General features: G+C 37.9%; 1 protein-coding gene and 1 long non-coding RNA gene across 2 annotated transcripts; one reads left to right on the forward strand and one right to left on the reverse strand.

The window, feature by feature from the left end:
• Positions 1-5: 5 nt before the first annotated feature.
• LOC129432512 (uncharacterized) lies at positions 6-1,557 on the reverse strand. Its single transcript, XM_073858002.1, has 4 exons — positions 1,102-1,557; positions 718-811; positions 563-650; positions 6-426 (listed from the first exon to the last, which is right to left on the reverse strand). Exons 1-4 carry the CDS (start codon positions 1,151-1,153, stop codon positions 22-24), a joined length of 639 nt encoding a protein of 212 aa, XP_073714103.1. The 5' UTR covers positions 1,154-1,557; the 3' UTR covers positions 6-21.
• Positions 1,558-2,149: 592 nt separating this feature from the next.
• On the forward strand, positions 2,150-4,121 carry LOC141351368 (uncharacterized). The gene is made up of 3 exons (XR_012359606.1): positions 2,150-2,527; positions 3,135-3,259; positions 3,648-4,121. It is a non-coding gene; the product is annotated as an uncharacterized lncRNA (long non-coding RNA).
• Positions 4,122-21,338: the final 17,217 nt, after the last annotated feature.

The raw sequence follows: 21,338 nt of genomic DNA on the forward strand, positions 1-21,338 counted from the left end.
ACCAGTTCAATTTAATTTGCTTTATTTTTCTGCCAACCTCTCCAAGAGGGAAAAAAAGCGCTGGGACCTCTCTCTGGCCTCGGCTTCCCTCCTCTCATCTGCCTCCCTTTGGTATTTCATATCCTCCTTTAGAAGCTGAAGGACTGGATCCTCTCGCTCCCTTCTCCTCTTTTCTCCTCTGTGACCTGCTCTGTCTTTGCTCCTGTTTCTCACTGTCTCGTCCTCCTCATCTTCGTCTCTTCCTTGTTCTACCTGTTGAGCAGTGCTTGGCCCTGGTTGTTCCTCTTGGATTGAGGCAATAAGGCAAGGGGGCGTGACTGCTGCAGACTTCCCTAGTGCCTCGTCCATGAGGGCAAACCAGGGCCAATTTCCTGCCGTCGCCTTGCCATCCTCTGTCCCTTGACCTGTGCCAGGACACTTGCATTCCTAAATAGTGAAGATGAAAAAGTTGAGATGATGTACATATACTTAATGGAAGCAAGTCTGTTATGTTTACAATAAAGGCTGACTTGGAAATTCACAAGTGACATTTAAATGTGTTATTTCCATAGTTGGGTCCCACCTTGTACTTGGTTTTTAAATTGTCCCATTTTTTTTTGGCCTGTGCGTGGGAAACCCTCCCTTCGAGCCCCATCTTCTCCAAAATAAGCCTATATGAAGGGGGGGGAGAACATTATACAACGATCAGTTCTGTACATTGCAAACTTTGCTTCTCACCGATATCCGTTTGCCGCGGTGTCTCTCCCCCCGGTGAACAGCAGCTTGTTCTCCACACGGAGACGAATGAACGACTCCGTTTGTTCCTTGGTCCCTGTTAAAAAAGACGAAAAAGCTATGAATAATGCCATGAATGGTGTACTATTAACGTTACATTGCTTAAGTTGCGTAACATAAACCTAACTTCTTATTTATGACAGCAATGTAGCTCACTCCAACCAATCAGACGTTAATTGATACAGGACAAGTCCATTAGGCATCAATAACGTAATTTCTATATATTTCTGTAAGGTAACTTAAGTAATTTTAACTGGCATTTAAACGTTACATAAAACATTTACTGTGGTTATATCAAATCTTCAATAAAGTAACAAAAATACTTACATTTGAAAGCATACTGCCCCGTCACCGGTCCGTTCGCGCTGCCGCCCGACATTTTTTTTTAAATATGCGCGTTAACCGCGCATAGGATTGTGGGTGATTCGAGAGCGCGAAGGCTACACATTTGCATCCTTTCCTGTATATGGGATATTTGCCGAAGAAAGGACTCAATCCTTGGTTGCAATTACGAGGATCCTCGACATTGGAACAGTCCTTCGACGGATGACGATGACGTAGCATCCTCGAAATTCTGCCTTCCGAGGATCCTTCCTTCACATTGAGAAAAGGCCACATATGCATCATTTCCTGTATATGGGATATTTTTCGAACGAAGCACTCAATCCTTCGTTGCAATTCCGAGGATCCTCGACATTGGAACAGTCCTTCGACGGATGACGATGACGTGGCATCCTCGAAATTCTGGCTTCCGAGGATCCTTCCTTGACATTGGGAAACGGCTTTTGACTTGAAAGCACTGATCATTCAGTCTTCTCAACGAGCAGCTACCGCTCCTTCCGTGGGCTCCACCCCCATACCAAAGCACTCACAGGCGGCCTCGTGCAGCAGAGCAGAGTCTCTCCCATCTGCAGTCAGGGCAGGAGGTTATGTTCATCTCTTCGCGGCCAGACGGCAAAATCCTGTATGCGGGAAGCCGGAGCTGCCATCCCGCGATGACTTACATTTATGGCGGGATATAAATAAATGGTCTTTTAATAAAATAAATCAATGTACAAAAATAAATGTGTTTGAGTAAGCTGAGCAGCAGCACATTCAGAATAGACAAAATGTACGGAGTTGACACGTTAATGAGCTATATACCTACAAAACAACGTTTCCTCTCACATATCATATTAGAAATAGTAGTGAGATTACTATATTGATATAATTATGTACAAACGTTATTACAAACTAAACCACCAGGGGCCCAGAACTGCGGAAGTTCGGTAGGTGGCGCTGTCGCAGAGGCGTGGGGTCGTGGAGCTGCGGTCGTGGAGCTGCGGTCGTGGAACTGCAGCCTCCGGTTGTGCAGGAATATACTATTGGCCTGACCAGGCGCTCAGCTGCAGCGGAACGCTGTGTCTGTTTCAGACCAGGCCAAACCAATTCTTCAAATCTTGAGGGGAGATAAGAGCGGCCCCTCCCAACTTGGACTGATCCTCGTTTTTCCTCACATCCGAGTGGCTCAACGGCGCCGATCAAAAGAGTTTACTTTTGGTCAGGTTTGGATTCGTGTGAATGCAACATAGACAAGACGGTAAAAATTGCGAAAACAAGAAAAGAAGAGAAAGAAATGGGTGGGGCCTAAAAAATAAAAAATTTTGCACAAGAGGCAGCTAAATGCGCCAAATTAACAGACCTTTTTCGCAGTCAAAAGGACGCTGTGGCAGGAGGTGCAGATGAGGAAGGACCAGCAGCATGGACAGGACAGGTGCACAATTAGTGATGCATCTATTATACACTGAAATCATTTATATTTGCATTTAAATATAGGCATATATAAGGGATAATGTAGAGCGAGGCGGTTGTTAGCGAATACAACCCCGACATCAGGACCCCACGCAAAGCGGAGCTTGAATCAGCCTTACGGGGTTGTATTCGCTATAATAAGAACCGCCTCGCTCTACTTTATCCCGCTTATGAAATGGATGAAATAGCCTGCGTGCGTATTTTGGCAACAGAAGTGGTTTTAACGTGTTAGCAACTCAGTAAGTTTATCAAAACAGTTTCCCAGCATCAAAATGTCTGGTAATTGCGTTTGGTTGCACTAATAATATACTAATATACGTATATATGGTCACTTTATATTTGGCCATCTGCTAACGTCTTCTATTCACTCCACTATAGTACACGGATCTGGTAGCTGTGTTGAAAAACTTGATAAAGTCAACTTTTAAATATATATTTCTCTGTCTGTGTTGCTTCACTACTGATTCTTGCCATACTTCCATTGCCAACATGCGCGTGCATACGTTTCCACGTCATCATTGTGTTCAAACAATAAAATGGTCTAAGGAATCCCTGTATGTCTGTATAAGCTGTTAAGGTCACTGATGGAGAGAGACAGGTTGATGATGACCCTTGCAGTCATATTGATGAGGAGGAGGAAGGAAAGCAGAACAAGAGGAGGAGGAGAATGGAACCAGTACAAAAACAGTGATGGGTCAGTGTGCAGGGCTGGGTAGGCAATCATATTACCCTGCTGGAAAAACCAGCATACCAGCAAGACCAGCATATGTTGTGGTGCTGGTATGCTGGTGACCACCAGCTAAACCAGCACCAAACCAGCATAGACCAGCATAATTCCCATGCTGGTTTGATGCTGTTTTTTTTCAGCAGGGTAGGCATATCAATCAATCAATCAATCAATCAATCAAAGCTTTATTAAGGACACACAAATAGAAAAATACAGCACAATATTACATATTTACATATAGGATAAAATGCAATAGTTCCACTTACTAGATTATAACTAAAGCACAGATTGAATTAAAAAAAAGGAATTATTCTTAGCCATATTTTTTACTGATGTTCTTCTCATGCATATGTAGCTGTACAATCAGTAAGCAGAGGCAGGGTCCAGCACAGGGGAAGTGGAGCCAGGGAGAGTTGAAAGTGAGTACGTACACACACAATCTCTATTTTATGGGACTGTATTGTAGTTTTTGATTATCTGAGTGGGTATGTGTGAGTAATTGTAACAATTTTATCACTCCAACTGACTGTACACATGACATGCTGGTAGTTAGCAGTATACTGTGACTTATGTGTTCGAGATTAGGTTTTGCTGACCTGGTTGTGTTTAGTGCAGTGGTGACTTGCTTATACAACCTGAGGAGGCAGGTGTTATCCTAAAGTTTCTTTAAGGTCTTCAGCATAATCTGATTCTCTTCAAGTTCATACCATAAAAACACTACTAGAATTAAAATAACTGCAAAAAATCCTGCTCGTGCGCCAAGGGCACTCGCGTAAAAGGCCTCTCCATCTTAAAGTCCCGGGCTGAATTTCAGTCCCAGTACGTCCCTGTATGTTATTTTGTCTTAATGACGCATTTTTGAATGATGCGGCTTATACTCCGGTGCGGCTTATAGTCCGGAAAGTACGGTAATGGCATTTAAATGACAAGTTAAATTTGTACCAATGCAGTTAAGGTCAAGAAAATAGTCATAAAGCTGTTCTAAAAAACTATTCTAAAACTTTTAAACTACTGACAGAGAATTAACATTTAATGACTACATACTACATGTCCATACTCCGGCTAGATCATTGAGATCTTCCAATCAGATAATTCTCGATGTTTCACAATCTAGGCGTAAGAACAGAGGAGACCAAGCATGTGCCTAACTTAATAAAAATGAATGGTTTACCATTTATTTATTTATTTTAGGATAGCCCCTTGAGATGCATCATCTCTTTTTCAAGGGGGTCCTACAACAAAATAACACATTTCACTCATATTACAAGATACACACAATAACATACATTTACATTACATACAAACATACACTACTACTTGCTCAACCCCCCTCTTACCCCAGTTGTTCGCAAATGTTTACCATAATAACGTTCACACGTTAACCTTCACATGCTAATCATAATGACCTAAGAAAAAAAAAGAAAGATAATAGTTAATATAAACTGTATAAAAGTGCACTAGACGACCATCAGTGTAATAGTCATCCAATACACTTCCACACAGTTCACATGATCACCTGTTAAAAACAGGAGCATATTGAGCATAAATATACATAAAGAGATGACTGAAATGATTGCATTGATGTTGATGACCTTATTTGAATCGGTAAACTGTTCCAGTCCCATGGTGCTTTATGGCCTTCTTACCAACTTCTCTTTTCACATTGGGGACTCTAAAGTATGGATATGTGGTATTCCTAAGATTGTATAATAAGTCATACAGTATGTGACCAAATGTTGTTTCAAATAATTTGGGAAATCCTTATAGATACATTTAAAAATAAACATAAACCAATGGTACTGCCTACGTTCTTTAGGCTGTAACCATTCCAGTGATTGATACAGTAAACAATGATGGGTATAATAGTTACATCTTAATACAAATCTGCATAGAGAATTGGTCAGTGTTGTCAATGGCTTTAAAATGGTGTCTGTTGTATTTTGATAGATAATGTCTCCGTAATCAATTATTGGGAGTATGAGCTGCTGCGCTATTCTTTTCCTTATTTCATATGTGAAACAATTTATTGATCGGTAGAGTTGCTCAATACATCTATACACTTTATTAATTATATAATCAATATGAGATTTAAAGTTAAGCTCAGAGTCAACCCACAAGCCCAGGTAATTGAAGGTATTAATGTTTGGAAGAAAGCTTCCATCCGCTAATTTTATAGAAAGGTTCCAAGTTAAATCAGGATGTCCTTTTTTAAATAGCATACCATAAGATTTTTTTTGTATTCAATAAAAGATTATGTTAAAAGAGCCAATCTTGAATATGATTACGATCAACCTGAAGAAATTCTTGAATATTATTAATACTACGGTCAGAGGTATAAATAACTGTGTCATCTGCATATAGATGAATATTGCATTTCTGTACAATTTTAGAGAGATCATTAATATATATTGAGAATAGTAGGGGCCCCAGAGATGAACCCTGTGGAACCCCTTTATTTATAACAATCTTTTCAGAAAATTTACCCTGTACTGTAACAAATTGTTGTCTAAAATGAAAATAAGAATTCAACCATAAAAGTGCATCTCTAGAGAGGCCAATCGAATAAAGTTTATCCAACAATAAATAATGGTCAACTGTATCAAATGCCTTGGAGAAATCAATAAAAATAGCACCTGTAAAATTTTGATTATCAAAAGCCGTAAAGATGTCATTTGTAAAATGTAATAAGGCCGTTGTTGTTGAATGATTAGGCCTAAACCCTGACTGATTTCATATAAGAACAGCTCAAACACTTGAGATTTTTAAGACTAACCAGGGATATTGTATTTTATGTACATCATTTTCTACCATGTTTAAACCAATGAGATATGGTGAAGAGAGTAGTCAGGAGATAAGTGATGATGACAGCATGTAGGATGTCTGTGCTATGAATAGTGTGAATACCAAGCAACATCTCCAGGTGCTCCTTTGAGAACCAGGACAAAAAAAGTTTTCTGCATCCCTGCATATGACAGTTTAATATAATGTTAACCCATAAAGCTAGGTTGTTTCTTACGTTTGATATTTAATCTGCTATGTCATGTTTATGACAGGTTTATGACAAGTTGTAATAAGAAAGACAAACCATGTCATCTTTGCATTAAAAATGACATAATAGAGGGAATGACACCTAATGACAGTTGTCATAAACGTGCATAAAACCTCCTTCGTGTTCAAGTAATATGTTACCATATACTTTATATTTGAAAGAAAATCTAGTTCCTACATTATTTTTCTATACTTTAAGTCACTAGGTTTTTAACATGAGATATGCTCTTAAAAGTACAACAAAAGAGAAAAATTAGTGGTTTCATTTGTATTTTTCTTTTTAACTGTCTTTCGACCCCACCAAAAACCTTTGAGATGAACTAAAATGGTGTATACGAGCAATGCCGTTTCATCCAAAATTTGTGCCTTACCTCACAAATGCTGTACTGAATAAATGAGCTTAAATTATCTACAGTAACACTACAAAATCTTGTGAAAATTCTTACTTGCAGAGTGAAAGCTGAGTGCATTGGCATTTAAATCCCTGTTTGTGTAATGGTCAGGCATCTCAATACATTGGTCCATATAATGTATCACCAGAAGAGGGAGCAATATCCCTAAAACTGCAGGCACTGCCACTTCAGCAAGTGCACACATGTACAGTACAATATTGTTACTGGTGATGGCAGCACATTAAAACTAAAAGTAGTTTATTTTTCAGCATCGTGCTTATAATGACTATTTTAGGGGCAAGATCTGCTCTCAGTGTGTTTAGAGTGAGGAACAATGTCTTCACAATGCAGATATCCCTACATGCCTCAGCTGCCGGTTGTGGTAGAAGTGTCAGACCATTTATGTGCCCTACCCCCATTGTCTGCAATGGAATGTGTGTTTATTTGCTTTCTTTAGCCTGAAAATAGCTGTTTTTAACATTTGGACCAAGATAAAACAAACATGCAGTTCCTTTAGAATGCACCACACCCATGCAGCACAATCCACAGCTCTCACGACGAATGATTTTTAACACTGATGGGTCACCGGGTGGGTGGGTGAGTTAGTTGTTTGGAGAATTTTCCCATGGTAAACCCACAGAGCACAAAGGCTTCATGGTGGCCCTTCTTAACCACAGGGTAGGCGAGTGGACATACGCAGCCATACACCCTTTTTTGGAAAATGACATTTATAGAACCTCATAAAATTCCATTCATCCTTTTAATTCCTATATACAAACGCAGAGTACTCTCCCCACCTCCCATGGCCGCGGGAAGTGGGGGTGCTGCGGGTGCTGCAGCACCCCCTGTTGGCGAGAGGGAGAATTTTTTTTAAGTAAAGATATTTTGCACAATGTATATATTAATTAAGAATATTTTAGGAAATTATTGTTGACACACGTAGGTTATTACGTATATTTTGGATTTTAATTTCATTACTGTCTGTGCCTACCCATCTCCGTGGCCTCATCCGAGCGCACTTTCTCCGCCTTGCGTCTTTTGAGGACATGGGTACGCAGCAACATGACAAGACTCACACACCTTTCGCTGATGCATTCCCACACATAAATTCTGAACTCCCTGGGCATTCGTCCCCTAGCTTACGAGAGACTTTGGACTCTATACAACCGGCGCAATGCGCGTCGCGAGTCTCTTTTGCTAGAGTAAAGAGCGCGTTGATAAAATGCGCATACAGTATTAACGGGATGACAACCTGGGTTTGCTTATTATCACATACATTGAGGCGCAGCAGCACAAAAACGCCTTTTAATATGAAAAATTAAAGGATTCAAATGTGAAAGATTATTATTGAGTCATTGGACATAAATTATGACCGATTAGAAGGCGTAAAGAGCTGCTTCATCTGTAGCTAAGTAAATAAATGTTTTGCTTTAAACAAATGCATCTATTTTTAAATGTTTTTTGCTACCCCACGGATTTATTGTATACATTTATTCTAATGACTCTGTACCTGTGGATATGATGAGATGAGAACGTTTGTAAATTCTTTATCTCTTATTTGTAACAAATAAAGTATTTTTAGAGTACAAACCTTATATAAAGCCTAATATATTCTAAAAATGTAATTATACACCATATTTCTTTATAAAAGTATAGGCTACAATATCAGAACTCAACCCATTATTATTTTTGTTCAATTTATGAATTATTTATAAGTTTAAAAAAGACAGTAAAAGTACTATTTAATAAAAAAAGATCTATATAAAAATATGTTACTGTGAGAATATTTTACCACTGTTAATGTTAAAATGTTCGTCCACATGGCAGGCGCGGAGCTACAGCTGGCCCGCCCAATCAGAAATTAAAAAAAAATACTACTTTGTATAGTTAGACATGGATACTACTTCATGTGGTGTATTTTATCTATAGCATGTTATGTTAAAAACAGTAAAATTATAAGTAAGCCTGATAACTATTTAAAAACTATTATAAAGCAGTTGAATGTTGCGTTACATTATGGTTCTAATGAGAAAAATATTCCTGAGCAGCTTTCAGCCATGATCACTTTGAGAACTTTTCTTGCAAGTGGAAAACATATTTTGAATAAAAACACGTTATAAATATGTGCTGCGCGCTTTCCTCTCAATAACATAAACACACAACAAATATGACAGCGGGGTAAAAAATAGAAAGAAAGCATCTCTGATCACAGTAATGTTGTTTGATATAGCAGCCTACCAGCTCTGTAACTCAGCACTATAAATCACGCCACGTTTATTGATACACTTTATACAATATAGCCTATTGCTTTTAAGCAACAAATAGCCTATCATAACTTTCTATAAGCCTACTGTGTAATTGAGACATTAATTTAAGAAATGCATTAAAAGCAGAAAGACGTAGGCTGCGGAAATAGTGGGTTCACTTCAATCCACACCACACCCGACGTTCTTGGTTTGCTTCTTATTTATTAAATCGATGCAATTGTTTGATTAAACATTGATTAATATTAAGATACAATTTATACAAAACGAAATTCACTTTAAAGAAAGTCTTTCTAAAAACAAACCTATGCAGGGCTCGCAAAATCGCTAGCCCGACGTCCCGGGACTATGGCGAATTCCTCTCGGGTTACAAAAATGTATCTGCGCCCTGCCCGTCGGGTGGAGGAAAAAATATTATAATGTGTTTGCATTCTCTCAGATTTAGTTAGGTAATAATATTGTATGTAATTCGGCGTCATATTGTCAGTCATTATATCCTCACTAACAAGTGAAACTGCCACGAAATGAAGTGAAAGCATAATTAAACCCATTATTCCTTTCGTGTTCACGTCTGATATGCGCTCTCCTCGGCTCCGCTCTTCACGAGTAGGCTACCCGCTTGCTCTTGTGCTCATCAAAAAGTGAATTAAATGTTTATTTATTTGTCATTTCATTTAACCCCAGAGTCTAACATTATTCTAGCAATTCCCGTTTTCTTTCTTTCATTATTTAGTAAGTTAACTTAAATATGTGAGAACGAAAATATATTTTTAGTTATTTGGATGAAGAGAATATGATGTTAGTTAGAAGCTTAATTTTAAGCATTTAGAAGCCTAATTTATTTGTAATAAACACTTTAATAGGCTATTTAAAAAGTATTAGTTTTTTTGTGTTCATTTATATTTCTTGTCACTGTGTGCAGGTTCTTTTTTTTGTAGGCTATGACAGCCCAATAACTTTTTTTTACCGAAAAGGCTTAATTAATGTCACTTTGCATGACAATTTAAAGTATCAATAATGTCAAAAATGTGACGAGCAGCGTGTGTGTGTGTGTGTATGCTGTTTAAATTAGTGTTCTCACCAATACGCTTGTGATTCGTGAAGTTTTGACGAATTTTATAGACTTGTTATAGTTTCTTATTCAAAACTGACACACATAGATTCAAGCCCACCCCGACTTAATCCATTCCCACCCACGTTCTGCATCCGCCACTGCCGCATGGACATTGAAAATTGTGAATGAATTAATCAGTGCTTTAAGTGGCCCAAAAGAGGTGCCGGTGTTATGGATCAACTGGGGATCGTGTTATCTGGGGACATGCGCGTGCACGCACGTAAATTTACCTGATATACCAGCAGATGTTAGACGGCGACAGATTCGTCCCTTTGATTATCCAAAGGAGCCCTTATGAAAACCTTTATTAGAGCACCTATAAATGTTGTTATTATTATTTGAGACTGTCTTTTTCTCGTTGTCTGTTTTCATGTATTAAATGCCGTTCATAAGCGGGTTTTAAAAAGTTTTTATGTTAAGCCCCGCCCATATTATTTTGAGACTAATCAATTTAAATTGGTTAGACGTGTGAGCGCGTAAAGTCTGCAGTCTGTCACGCAATAATATACTAAGTTAGCGTTGTGGAGCCTTAGCCTCGTGGACAGTGCTCATCGCTTCAATTCAAACCACCAGAGTTCGAACCTCACTTCTGGGCATGACTTGCTAGTCCTTCTTCATTCGTTTATGTTTATTTTTATTTTCTCACAAGTGAAATCCCAGCGTTTATATATTTTTAAGTGATCATAACTGATTTAACAAATTAGTATTCAAAAGAAGTTCTTATATGAAACAACACCTACAGTATGAAACATATTCTTATAATTAGTAAAAGCACAAACCATTTGTCCTTGTGATAACTTGTAAATAAATGGGAATATACAAAATACTAATTTCATAATCAGAAACAACTGCAAAAGAAGAACAATCAATTAGATAAATATACAAATATTTTTATATTTTTCATATTGTTTTTTTTTGTGCTAAATTACCAGTTCCCTATGCACTCAGTTACAACCTGTAAAATTTTAAATTCATTTTCAAATACAATACTACCACATTATGTGTATAAGAGAGGATTGTAGAGCCTGCCAATCAACCTCAGGCTGATTTGCCTAAGGACACTGAACATCTGGCAAAAGTGTTCTTTATATGTTGAGTTATCTGAATGTAAACCATATAATTTTATAACCCCAACAACAACAAAAAAAATATTAGCACCAGCCGCCAGTGTTAAAGACAACTTTGTTTGCAAATAGTAAGTTACAGTAATGAATAATGATGTGTTCTGTATTTAAGAATGTCTTAAAGCATACATGTAAGAAAAATTATTAAAAATTGTTATTAAATCAGAATTTATGATGAATTATTGATATGTTCTGCTTATGTGGTTACATTGAGCACTTGTCATAAAGCTTCCATAAACAGAAGGGCAGTAGGCCTGTTGAAGCTGAGAAAAATATTTTTTGAAACTTAGGATGGTAACAAAGAAATAAAATCATCATCACTGTATCATCTTTAGTAGCATTGATGGAGAAAACTGCAAGTCCCATTGTCACCTCAATATCCTACAGCATGATGAGTTTTGAATTGTAAAGACTATAAAGACTAAGTATGTCACAGAAAAATAGAAACCAGTTATTTATTGAGAAAGTTTACAGAAAACAATGTATTCTCCACATATCCAATCACAGAAACAAGATACAATTTTAAAGAGTTTACTTTCGGTTTTACACTGAGTTACAAAACAATAGCATTTTGTAAGCATATGTAACGTGTATGGATGTAATTTCAAAGATCAGTCATTTACCTTAGATAATTCCACATTTGTCACAAATTCTGATCTGCTTGAAAAATAAAAACAGATTGATGTTTGACTGTCATTTGCCTCTCTTAACTTCAGCCAAGTCCTACAATTAAAACATTAGTCCATTTAAGTCAGGCTAATATACTTTTCAAGCAAGTAATTTCAAATAATTAAACACTAAAACAAAACAAGTGCATCTATGCTGCCTCGCCTCCAACTTAAATTTATATTAAATGAACTTTATACAATTAGACGTGTTGAATGCATTTAATTACTTGTTTATCAAAAGAAGAATGAACCATAGAAAATGCTTAGAAAAGCAATTACATTGCACTAAAAAAGTAAATGATGTTTCTATACATGTTTGCTTTAACTACTGGTTTATTTAATAAATATCCAAAATGTTTTCATTAGGACGGTACACTACAGATGCATATTTTCCTACGATACATTTGTGTTTCAAAGAAAATACTTACAAATGTACTTAAATCCGCTGGCAAGTTTAATGATAACATCGCATCGAAAAGAGGTAACAGCTGTCCCATTTTAACGTGGGCGTGGTGCAATTGCTTCAAGGAAAATAGGATAAAACTTAATTTAAACTGCGTCAAATAAACGGAAACACAAGCAGAGGAAACAAAGTGGTCGAACATTGATAACAACAATTATTAATAATTTGATATACGTTTTTAATAAGGGCTTTTGAAAATCGAATTTGACGAAACTGACGCGGTCGCTGGTATGTCAGGTAAATTTAAGTGCGTGCACGCGCATGTCCCCAGATAACACGATCCCCAGTTGATCCATAACACCGGTACTCTATTTTTTTTTTTTTTTTTTGACTCGACTCCTATATTGAAGGGGTTTTATATTTAGCAGTCAACAGACGACCTTGTAAAAAATAATTAATCCTTTTATAAATTTGTGGATTTGCTTGAGCTAGAAATAGCTACTGAACATAAATAAAATGTGCAAAAGGATTTTGAAAAAATACCATTAGAAAGAGATACTGTAGAAAGTGTTTTTGAACATAAATAAAATGTGCAAAAGGTAGATATGTGAGTAAAATTTTCAGCATGGTAAATGCTAAAACTAGTGGTTCAGATAGAAAAAGCATGAAAAAAAACTTTAAAATGACACCAAGACCATGTCTATGGGGTCAAGAATAACAAAATACTGGCCATTTGAAACTCTAAAGTCATTTATTTTGTCCCATTGTTTTCTATTTTGCGGGTGGTAAAACTACTGTGCACGTCGTTCAAATTCATTGAAATTTCGTTTACTTTTAGTTTAGCAATTAAACTAAATGTATATTGCAATTTCTAGAATGTTTTCTGCACATCGCCTGATGAAATCCAAAGTTGCGTCGAGGGGAACCAAACTGAAAGCCGCGACAGCGGAGATTATCACGTACCTACAAGGCTTGCGTCTGACCTGCAGCTATCATTCTGGCTTGGTGGGATGTCAGCGAGTCCTCTAATTCTGACGGCGTTCTTTTACTACTCAGAGTCTAAAACAAGGAGGGCATATTACGTGTTCATTGAATTTTCATTTTAACCGAGCAGCTATGGTTGCGCGTTTCACACACAAACACACACCTCTCCAGAGCACGTTGACACTGACTGAAGGACGCATGCGCTTTTAACTTGTAAACGCAAGGGTGTATGGGTAATGTAGTCTCTGCTCTCGGTGGAACGAATTAGGAAGCGGCAGCGCAGCCAAATGATTAAATTAAACCTCTGATTTTTAAACAGATGAGCGTTCCGGTACGCTAAAAGCACGTTCTGGGCGCACGTAGAGGTGGTGGTACGCTCAAGAGCTATTTTTAGAAGTGGCGGTACTGAGTACCGGGGCGTTCCGGCCCACTTAAAGCACTGGAATTAATACTGTATGTTGTTGTATGTTAATATATGTATGTATATCTGAAGTTGTAACGAAAGTAATTCCCCCTGGGGTTATTAAAAGTATTTCTACTTCTGATTAATAGCGCATATATTCGTCTGAGAACTGAGAACTGATGATGTCTGTGTGTTTCAGACCCTGGCTGTGTGCACTGAAGTGTATATGACAATAAAGTAGTGAAACTCAATGTATTTATTTTTAAAATGTATTTTAAATAGGCCTATAGGCTCATATAGGTTTTTTGTTAAAAAAAATTCACAGCACCCCCTGTTCAAAATGACTTCCAGCGGCCCTGCCACCTCCTGTAAACTTACCCTGAAGCAAACACTGATGCTTAGCATTAAGATGGAGGATATTAACTGTAAATGAATGCTTTTACATTTACGCATTTGGCAGATGCTTTAATCCAAAGCAATGTACAGTGCATTACAAAGTACACATTTCACAGTATTTGTGTTCCTTGGGTTCGAACCCATGACCGTTTACGCTGCAAACCCAATGCTCTACCACTGGCAGGTATACATTTTTAACTCATGACCTTTTGTGCTGCTCTACTACTGAGCTATAAGTTGGGAGTGAGACTTAAAGAGACAGGTCAAAGCAATACAAAAATGCACACAATAAATGGCGATTGTGGAAAACTAAAGCGAATCCCGGACATTTTGGGCAATTTAGAAATCCTGGACTATTTTGTAGTCCTGTACTGTAAAATAATACAGTATAGAAATCCTATACTATATTTACCTATAGGGGTTATTCGATCTACGTCATCAATGTTCGTGGCGGCCATATTGTTGACATAGAACTGTCAGTCTGTCAATTGACAAGCGAGGCAGCGTGGGTATTATCCATGCTATTATCAATGTAATTTTTTAAAAACCGCGCGATGGTGTGTGTAATACACGGCTGTTCTAACAACAGCAAAAAGAACCCCGGTTTTAATGCGACACCAACTGTCAGAAAACATGAAAGGAAGGAGACAGAGGAGTTGAACCAGCGAAGGAGAGACTCCCAACAGCAAAGTCTGTCCCCATCATTTTACCCCAGGTAACATTAGGGATATATGCCTCACAGCAAAGTCTGTCCCCATAATTTGATCACATATGGTTAGCTGTAAGCAGTGGCTGAAACTGCTCTTTCAAATAAGCTGCCATAAATTAAGACAGTTATTAAATTAGTATTAATAACTATATGAACATAATAGGTCTGGCATTGATACTAGGTAGGGAATTAAGGGCCGTTCACATAGTTTTGAAAATCGTTTTATATTAAACAGAATAGCGGAGCTCACACCAAAACTATAACGATACAGATACAATGAACGACATCATTGGGATCACTTTCTGAGCGATTTTCCCACCTGATGAAGGATAAACCATTGATAGCATTAAAATCTATTTGAACTTCAAGTGCACAACCACTTAAAATGACAATGAAGCTCATTGCTGAGGTCTATAACACAAGATTACCTCCAGTTGCTGTGAAAATACGTAATGCTTTTTAATCTATTACATTAACTAACTGTTATGCCAAAAGGTAAGAGATTACACAAACTATTAGATTCACTGTTTAGAGTTATGCGAAACGCAGCGTGTTGAGGACATCTGCAAAAGTTTTTATTACAGGCAATATTAAAGGCAAGTGATTTGCGCGAGTGCCGTGAGCGAATTAGCATAAACGTATTGTTTGGTGATGTGGACGATGATATAGTTATCGTTATAATGTGAATGGCCCTTCAGTGCTTGTATGATGAATGCGGATACTGTATGAAAGATATAGTTATAAATATCCGGATAAGTTACGGCTGGCAATAAGGACGGATCTTTACTTAAGGCTATTGGGTCTATTTGATATGGTTCCACAATAATCAAGCTCATCTTCTCTTAATACAGACGAGATGAAGCCATTAGGCTACTGCTCCCCTCGACTCAAATCTACGTGCGGCTAGGGGCAGGACAGATGTCATGTCAACAAGATGGCCGCGGTAAGCGACTTCCGGTGTTTGCGAATAAGCCCTATAGTATATTAGTATTCTGTAGTAAATACTCTAGTAGACATTCTTATTTATTTTGGTATGATTGAAAACAGTACCTAGACATTTTGTTTACTATGGTTAATAGTTAAGTGTATACTTTTTTCATACAGTATTATGTAATTGCTGTATTTTGACCTATTTGATTCCTATTTGACACCTGGTATGCAGTTTTGTATTACACAAAATGAAGCATGTTTCTTAACTATTGGCAAATAGATATAGACTACATTACAGTTTTTCTTGGTTGCTTTGAATGGTTAAAGAAACTAGGATCCACTCAGTTTTCATCATCACTATCTCAGCGGAGCAGAAGACACGTCTTGCAAATGTGTTAACTCTTTCTCATTGGATTGACACATTTTCCCCACCCTTTTGCTAAACAATTAACATGGATGTCATTCAAGCAGTCCAAACTCCATTGTTTTAGCTATGGTAACCAAACAGAAACCATCTATTCCTAACTATTAGAACTACCTAGATCAGTATGAACTCACTGAAGCACCTGTTTGACACTCATTCACACAAATCTTCAGATAGCAATCAGTCTGCAGGCCTTATAAAAAGGTGCCACGTCCGTATTGTTCTTTGCCAGCATGGATGGAGACGGTCTAAGGCTTTGCACCACTCTCTCCTTGTCAATGAGTGGTTTGGGGTACACCCTCATATGATGATGCTGTTTCTCCCAGCATATTCCTAATTTTTGAATCCCATAGAGGAGTTCTTCAGTGCTTGGAGGTGAAACGTGTATGATCACCATCCTTATAAATGAATGCCTTTGCAATGACTGCTGCTGCCCAAGAAAGGTGCAGAGGAATTTCAAGGTTGGATAAGGCATGCAAGAAGATTTTTCCCCAAGTGCCTTGCAAGAGAGGCTATTGAATGAGATGTGGATGAGGCCATGAGGCCCCATCGTCAAGACAAAAGAGTATCAAAAGAGTATCAATAGTGGCTATGTCTTATACTCCAATAGATTTTACTGTGTTTTGGTTTACATGTATTCTCTGTAATATTTACAGTATTCAGTATTCAGACACGATTTGGAAAAAAAATGAATGTCATGGAATCAATAAAAATGCATCAAAGCATTTCTTATTCTGGATCTAATTCTTTTCAAAAATGCAAATTTGACACAGCCTACATAGAAAGCTAGCAATAGGCTACAATGACATGCAACGGTGTACTGATTCGCACTGAATTCTGTATTTTGTTGTCCATTCTGTAATGATTGACTAAAAGAGCTAATGTACTTGTGTGCAAGTTGTTTTTCAAGGCAATTTTAGTTTTTGTTGCATATTTTAAATGTTTTGGCACAGTCTTTTGTAAACAAAATGTGTCATTTTGGCCACGAGTGCCACTGTTTAGGCCTGTAATCTGTAAATATTGATATCATACTGTATGTTCTTGAAAATACTTAATATTGTGATGCATCATGCATTCCCCTTTCTGTATTGAAATTCATGAGCTGAAGTGGAATTCAAAATTCATTCTCGGTTCGGTTTTAAGATCACACAACCTCCTGCACATGAATATTTTCCTGTCATCATAATGTGAGATCAGCACGGGGAGACGGTTTAATGATGCGTTCCGGCACCGATCGGGGGAAAGAGCTGCATTTTCCCAGGCGTAGATGCACACCACTGGGATATTTAGAACCACAGAGGAGCGCTGATTAAAGAGAGAGACAATGGGAAGAGATTGCCATGACATGGTGGCATTTTCCAATTCATAGCTCGGCCTCTGATGGGCTCAGCGAAATGTTTGAATTATCCGAGAATGTCCGGAATTTGTTTTGTGGCACTAGCGCAGACCCTCATCACACATTGATCCCCAGATCTGAGACAGAGCTCGACGGACTCTTTATTGTGTGCGTGCATGTCGCGGGTGGGTAGGTGGGGTTTGTTTATTTGAGGCGGAACGGTCATAGTACACCACAATCAACAACAAAAGATCTGCAGCATTAAACATCAAATGGGGGGGTTGCTTGGTTATATGATCCCATTTTGGGGGGCATGAATAAGACGGGCCCCCCTCTATAGTTGTCTGAGAGAAGACACCGCTCTCCTCTGTGGTCAGAATGGAAACCTTAAAGTCTCTCTGTAATTACTACTTAATGTCTTTGTGTCATTATATGACACATATGAGAATATGTCTGCGTGTTCCCTTTGAGTCTTTTTCATTCTCCTCCAAAGCTGACTGCTAGAAATAAACATGTCAGCCTTTTTAATTATCATTTATTTAAAGGCATAAGAGAGTAATAATCCCTCTCTCTATAACCGCACGCTTCCGGCTTGAACCGTAAGAGGAACTTTGCCGTCTAGACCTGTAACCGCACTTCTTGGTTTCCCTCACATTTTTCAGCTATCGTTCACCTAAAAAACAAATGATCTGGAGAATATCGTATCACTTTAGGGGTTTATTATTATTATTTTAACTACAGCCACACGTCACTTCTTTGTCAATCAAAATAAACTACTTTTGAATCGCCGCAGAATCATTGTTTGACTGTTGTGTTTATGATCATCTATGTCTTTAGCAAGGAAGGGATTATGTTTGTGGCAATTTGGAGTGCGTGACAACAGTCTTGCTTGCATGTGTGTTTCTGTTTGTCTCTGAGTGGTTTGCATAAGCCCGTGTCCTTCCCAATGTGTGTTTGCAGTGCCCGGGAGAGCGAGCCAGCAAGTGTGTGACTGCACGCTGTTGTTTGGGATCGTGCCGCCACTACCTACGGGCCGGCCGTCGCTCGGCTGTGCTGGGCTGTAATGACAGGGCCGACTGGCTGTAATTAAGTTCAAACATAGCAGCGCGGTGGACAGAGCTGAAGGCCTGCAGCCCTCAATATCATGCAGGCGGACCACAGACTGACAGCTCTCCAACACTCACCGAACACTGAGGCTAAGTCTGGACTCTAAGAGTCTAAGAGCCAGAACAGAAACATAGAGATAGACCTATGGACAAAGATCCAGACTCACTTCATTAAGATGTAATGTTGTCTTTGGAAAAAGCTCATCAGCTTTAAGAAAAATTCAAGGAGGCTTGGATAAAATGATGCACAACACATGTGCAAAGTTTATAAAGACAAAAAATCTTACCACAAAAAGGATCAATAAATAATTGATGAAATTGTACATAACATTTTTGTTTTTCTATGCCCAGATTCACTTTATAATACACTGTGGTTGCGCAATAAATACCTTAAGAGTTAAGTATTTTTGTCCGTTTACATCTAATATTTTAATGGTTTAATCAAAGCCGAGAGGGCAATTTTTAAAGTGAATATTGTAGAAATCCCCTCACCTAGTCCCAGACCAGAGATCACTTTTGACCACTGCTATATGTTGTAATGCCAATTTACCTTTACTTGGCTCAGAGTTTCTTTAATCAAACACTTTTGACAGTAAATCATACCAGAACTTTGAATAAAAACATTCAAACAAATATCTAAAAATTCTTAAAATCCTGTATCATTTAGCTTGTCAAGTAAATTTATCTTGTTTTCTAAAGAAATTATCAAAATTAAGTGCTTTTATCTGGCAGTGGGCTAAGAAAAATTTACTTGATTTAAGTTTCATTTTTAGCCCATATTTGCTTCTTGAGTAAATCTTGATTTAAGCCTTTTTAGATATTTGTACTGGAAAACAAGAAATAAACACTAAGAAGTTATTGGGTGATTCTCACGAAACCATTGAAACACCACGGCACTAATGATTTTAGCTTTAAAATGTGTAATATAGTAACATTAAAAAGCATCAGAATTAACACAATACTGTGTTCTACCTTGCACAATGTGTGATTTCAACATAAGAATTTATAATTGTAAATTTTATCTCATTTTCTGCTGAAATTCTCATTACCGCAATGTGTCCGGCTGTGTTTGAACATGCGTTATGTTGTAATTTAATCAAATTAACACAAAAATATTACGAAAAAAATAAATGGATGTTTTGCTAGACTACTTTAGATGACAGAAAAAATATTTACTGAATATTCATGTATAATAATAATGAAGAAAAATTAGGAAAATGATGTGTCCATGCGTGATGTTCTCATCCTCCGCAGCACTTTTTGAGAACAGTTTAAGCACACATACAGAATTTTAATAAAGTTTGATTTTGAGTGACCAAGCACATGGACCAGTTACTTCAAGATGGCTACCAGGTAAGATCATTTTTTTTACAGTTAATTTGAAATATTGTCTTGTCAGAATGATTACACAACATTTTGATTATTATTACCACAACAGATGCTTATTAAATGTTAATTTAATTAATAGAAGCATAATACTTTGATTTTAAATGCAGAATCTCCAAATTAAGTTCTTTCAGGTTTGTCATGTCATTTTGAAAATATGTCAGTGTTGATGTTTTCTGACTGTTGCGGTAATGAGATTTTTTAGGACTAATTTTTTAAATTATGTTACAAAAAGTGTTAAATGATAAGTAAAAGTTTTTAAATTAATGTTCCCATTTACTCCAGACTTTGTTTTTCAATGTCTGGTGGGAAAAAAGTAAATTTAAGCAATTTTTACATTTTCATGCTTGACATTTTTAAAACCAAGTTTTCGTGAGAATCACCCTATTACTGTTCTCATCTTGCTTGTTATTGATCCATCCCATAGTGGACAATCTAATTCCAAAAAAATCCATAAACATCTATTGCAAACTTTTGATGGCGTTTCCAGTGGGAGTTTTTAAACCATGTCCACTAAACTCAGGCCAGGCTTTCATGTGTTTTCTATACTGCCATGCAGAAATGTTGTATTTTAAATGGTCTCCAGTTTCTGGTGTCTCCACCAGGCTTCTAATGCTTAACTAGCAAGACTTTCTTGGTCAATTGGCTAAACTGGTCCTTCACTATCAAACACCACTAACCAGTTGCTCAAGAGAGTGATGAGAGTAGGGTGCACTCACATTATCAAAACCAAACCATGCCCAAGCGCGATTGTCCCCCTCCCTACTCCCCCAGATGCACGCACTCACACTGTACTTTTATCGACCCAAGTCCGGGCGCGCTTTCGTGGGATTGTTTTGAAAAAAGCAGGAAGTAAAACACTCTCTTAACACTGAAACCCACCATAATGATAAGTCTGTGTTTTTTATTCGGAGTGTTTGGTGTGCGATTACAGACAGCCTTCTCACATGTCATTATATTGCTTAGTTGATCTGTCACGTGTGCAGCTCGGACATTCACGTAACCCTGCTGTGCGCATCAAAAGGTTTTTACGGAGGCAGATGAAGGTGAGTGATCACGCAACTGACGTCTTTACCTTTTGAATCGATTGCGCTCACACCACAGCCTTCCGCGCCTGAGCCCAAGTGACCCGCGCTCCGGCCCACCTCTGCCACCCGGCCGCGGCGCGATTAACCAATCTGCGCCCGGGCGCGGAACAGAGCGATCACACTAGTCAAGCGAACCAGGCTTTGGTGGTCAAACGCGCCCGAGCGCGGTTTGGTTTGCATAGTGTGAGTACACCCTAAATGTTTTCTATCTATAGCAACAACAAAATACGAAAAACTATTTGAGAAACATCTATGCTTTCCAACACTTAAT

Source organism: Misgurnus anguillicaudatus, chromosome 20, assembly GCF_027580225.2.
Source record: "Misgurnus anguillicaudatus chromosome 20, ASM2758022v2, whole genome shotgun sequence".
In the NCBI taxonomy this organism is placed as follows: Eukaryota; Metazoa; Chordata; class Actinopteri; order Cypriniformes; family Cobitidae; genus Misgurnus; species Misgurnus anguillicaudatus.

What these genes read in the sequence shown, in the direction of transcription:
- LOC129432512 (XM_073858002.1), bottom strand. Translation starts at nt 1,153, where the DNA reads ATGTCGGGCGGCAGCGCGAACGGACCGGTGACGGGGCAGTATGCTTTC. An exon ending in GGGGCAGTATGCTTTCAAAT is followed by an intron (nt 812 to 1,101) that starts GTAAGTATTTTT and finishes CTTTTTTAACAG; the next exon opens with GGACCAAGGAACAAACGGAG. An exon ending in ACCGCGGCAAACGGATATCG is followed by an intron (nt 651 to 717) that starts GTGAGAAGCAAA and finishes CCCTTCATATAG; the next exon opens with GCTTATTTTGGAGAAGATGG.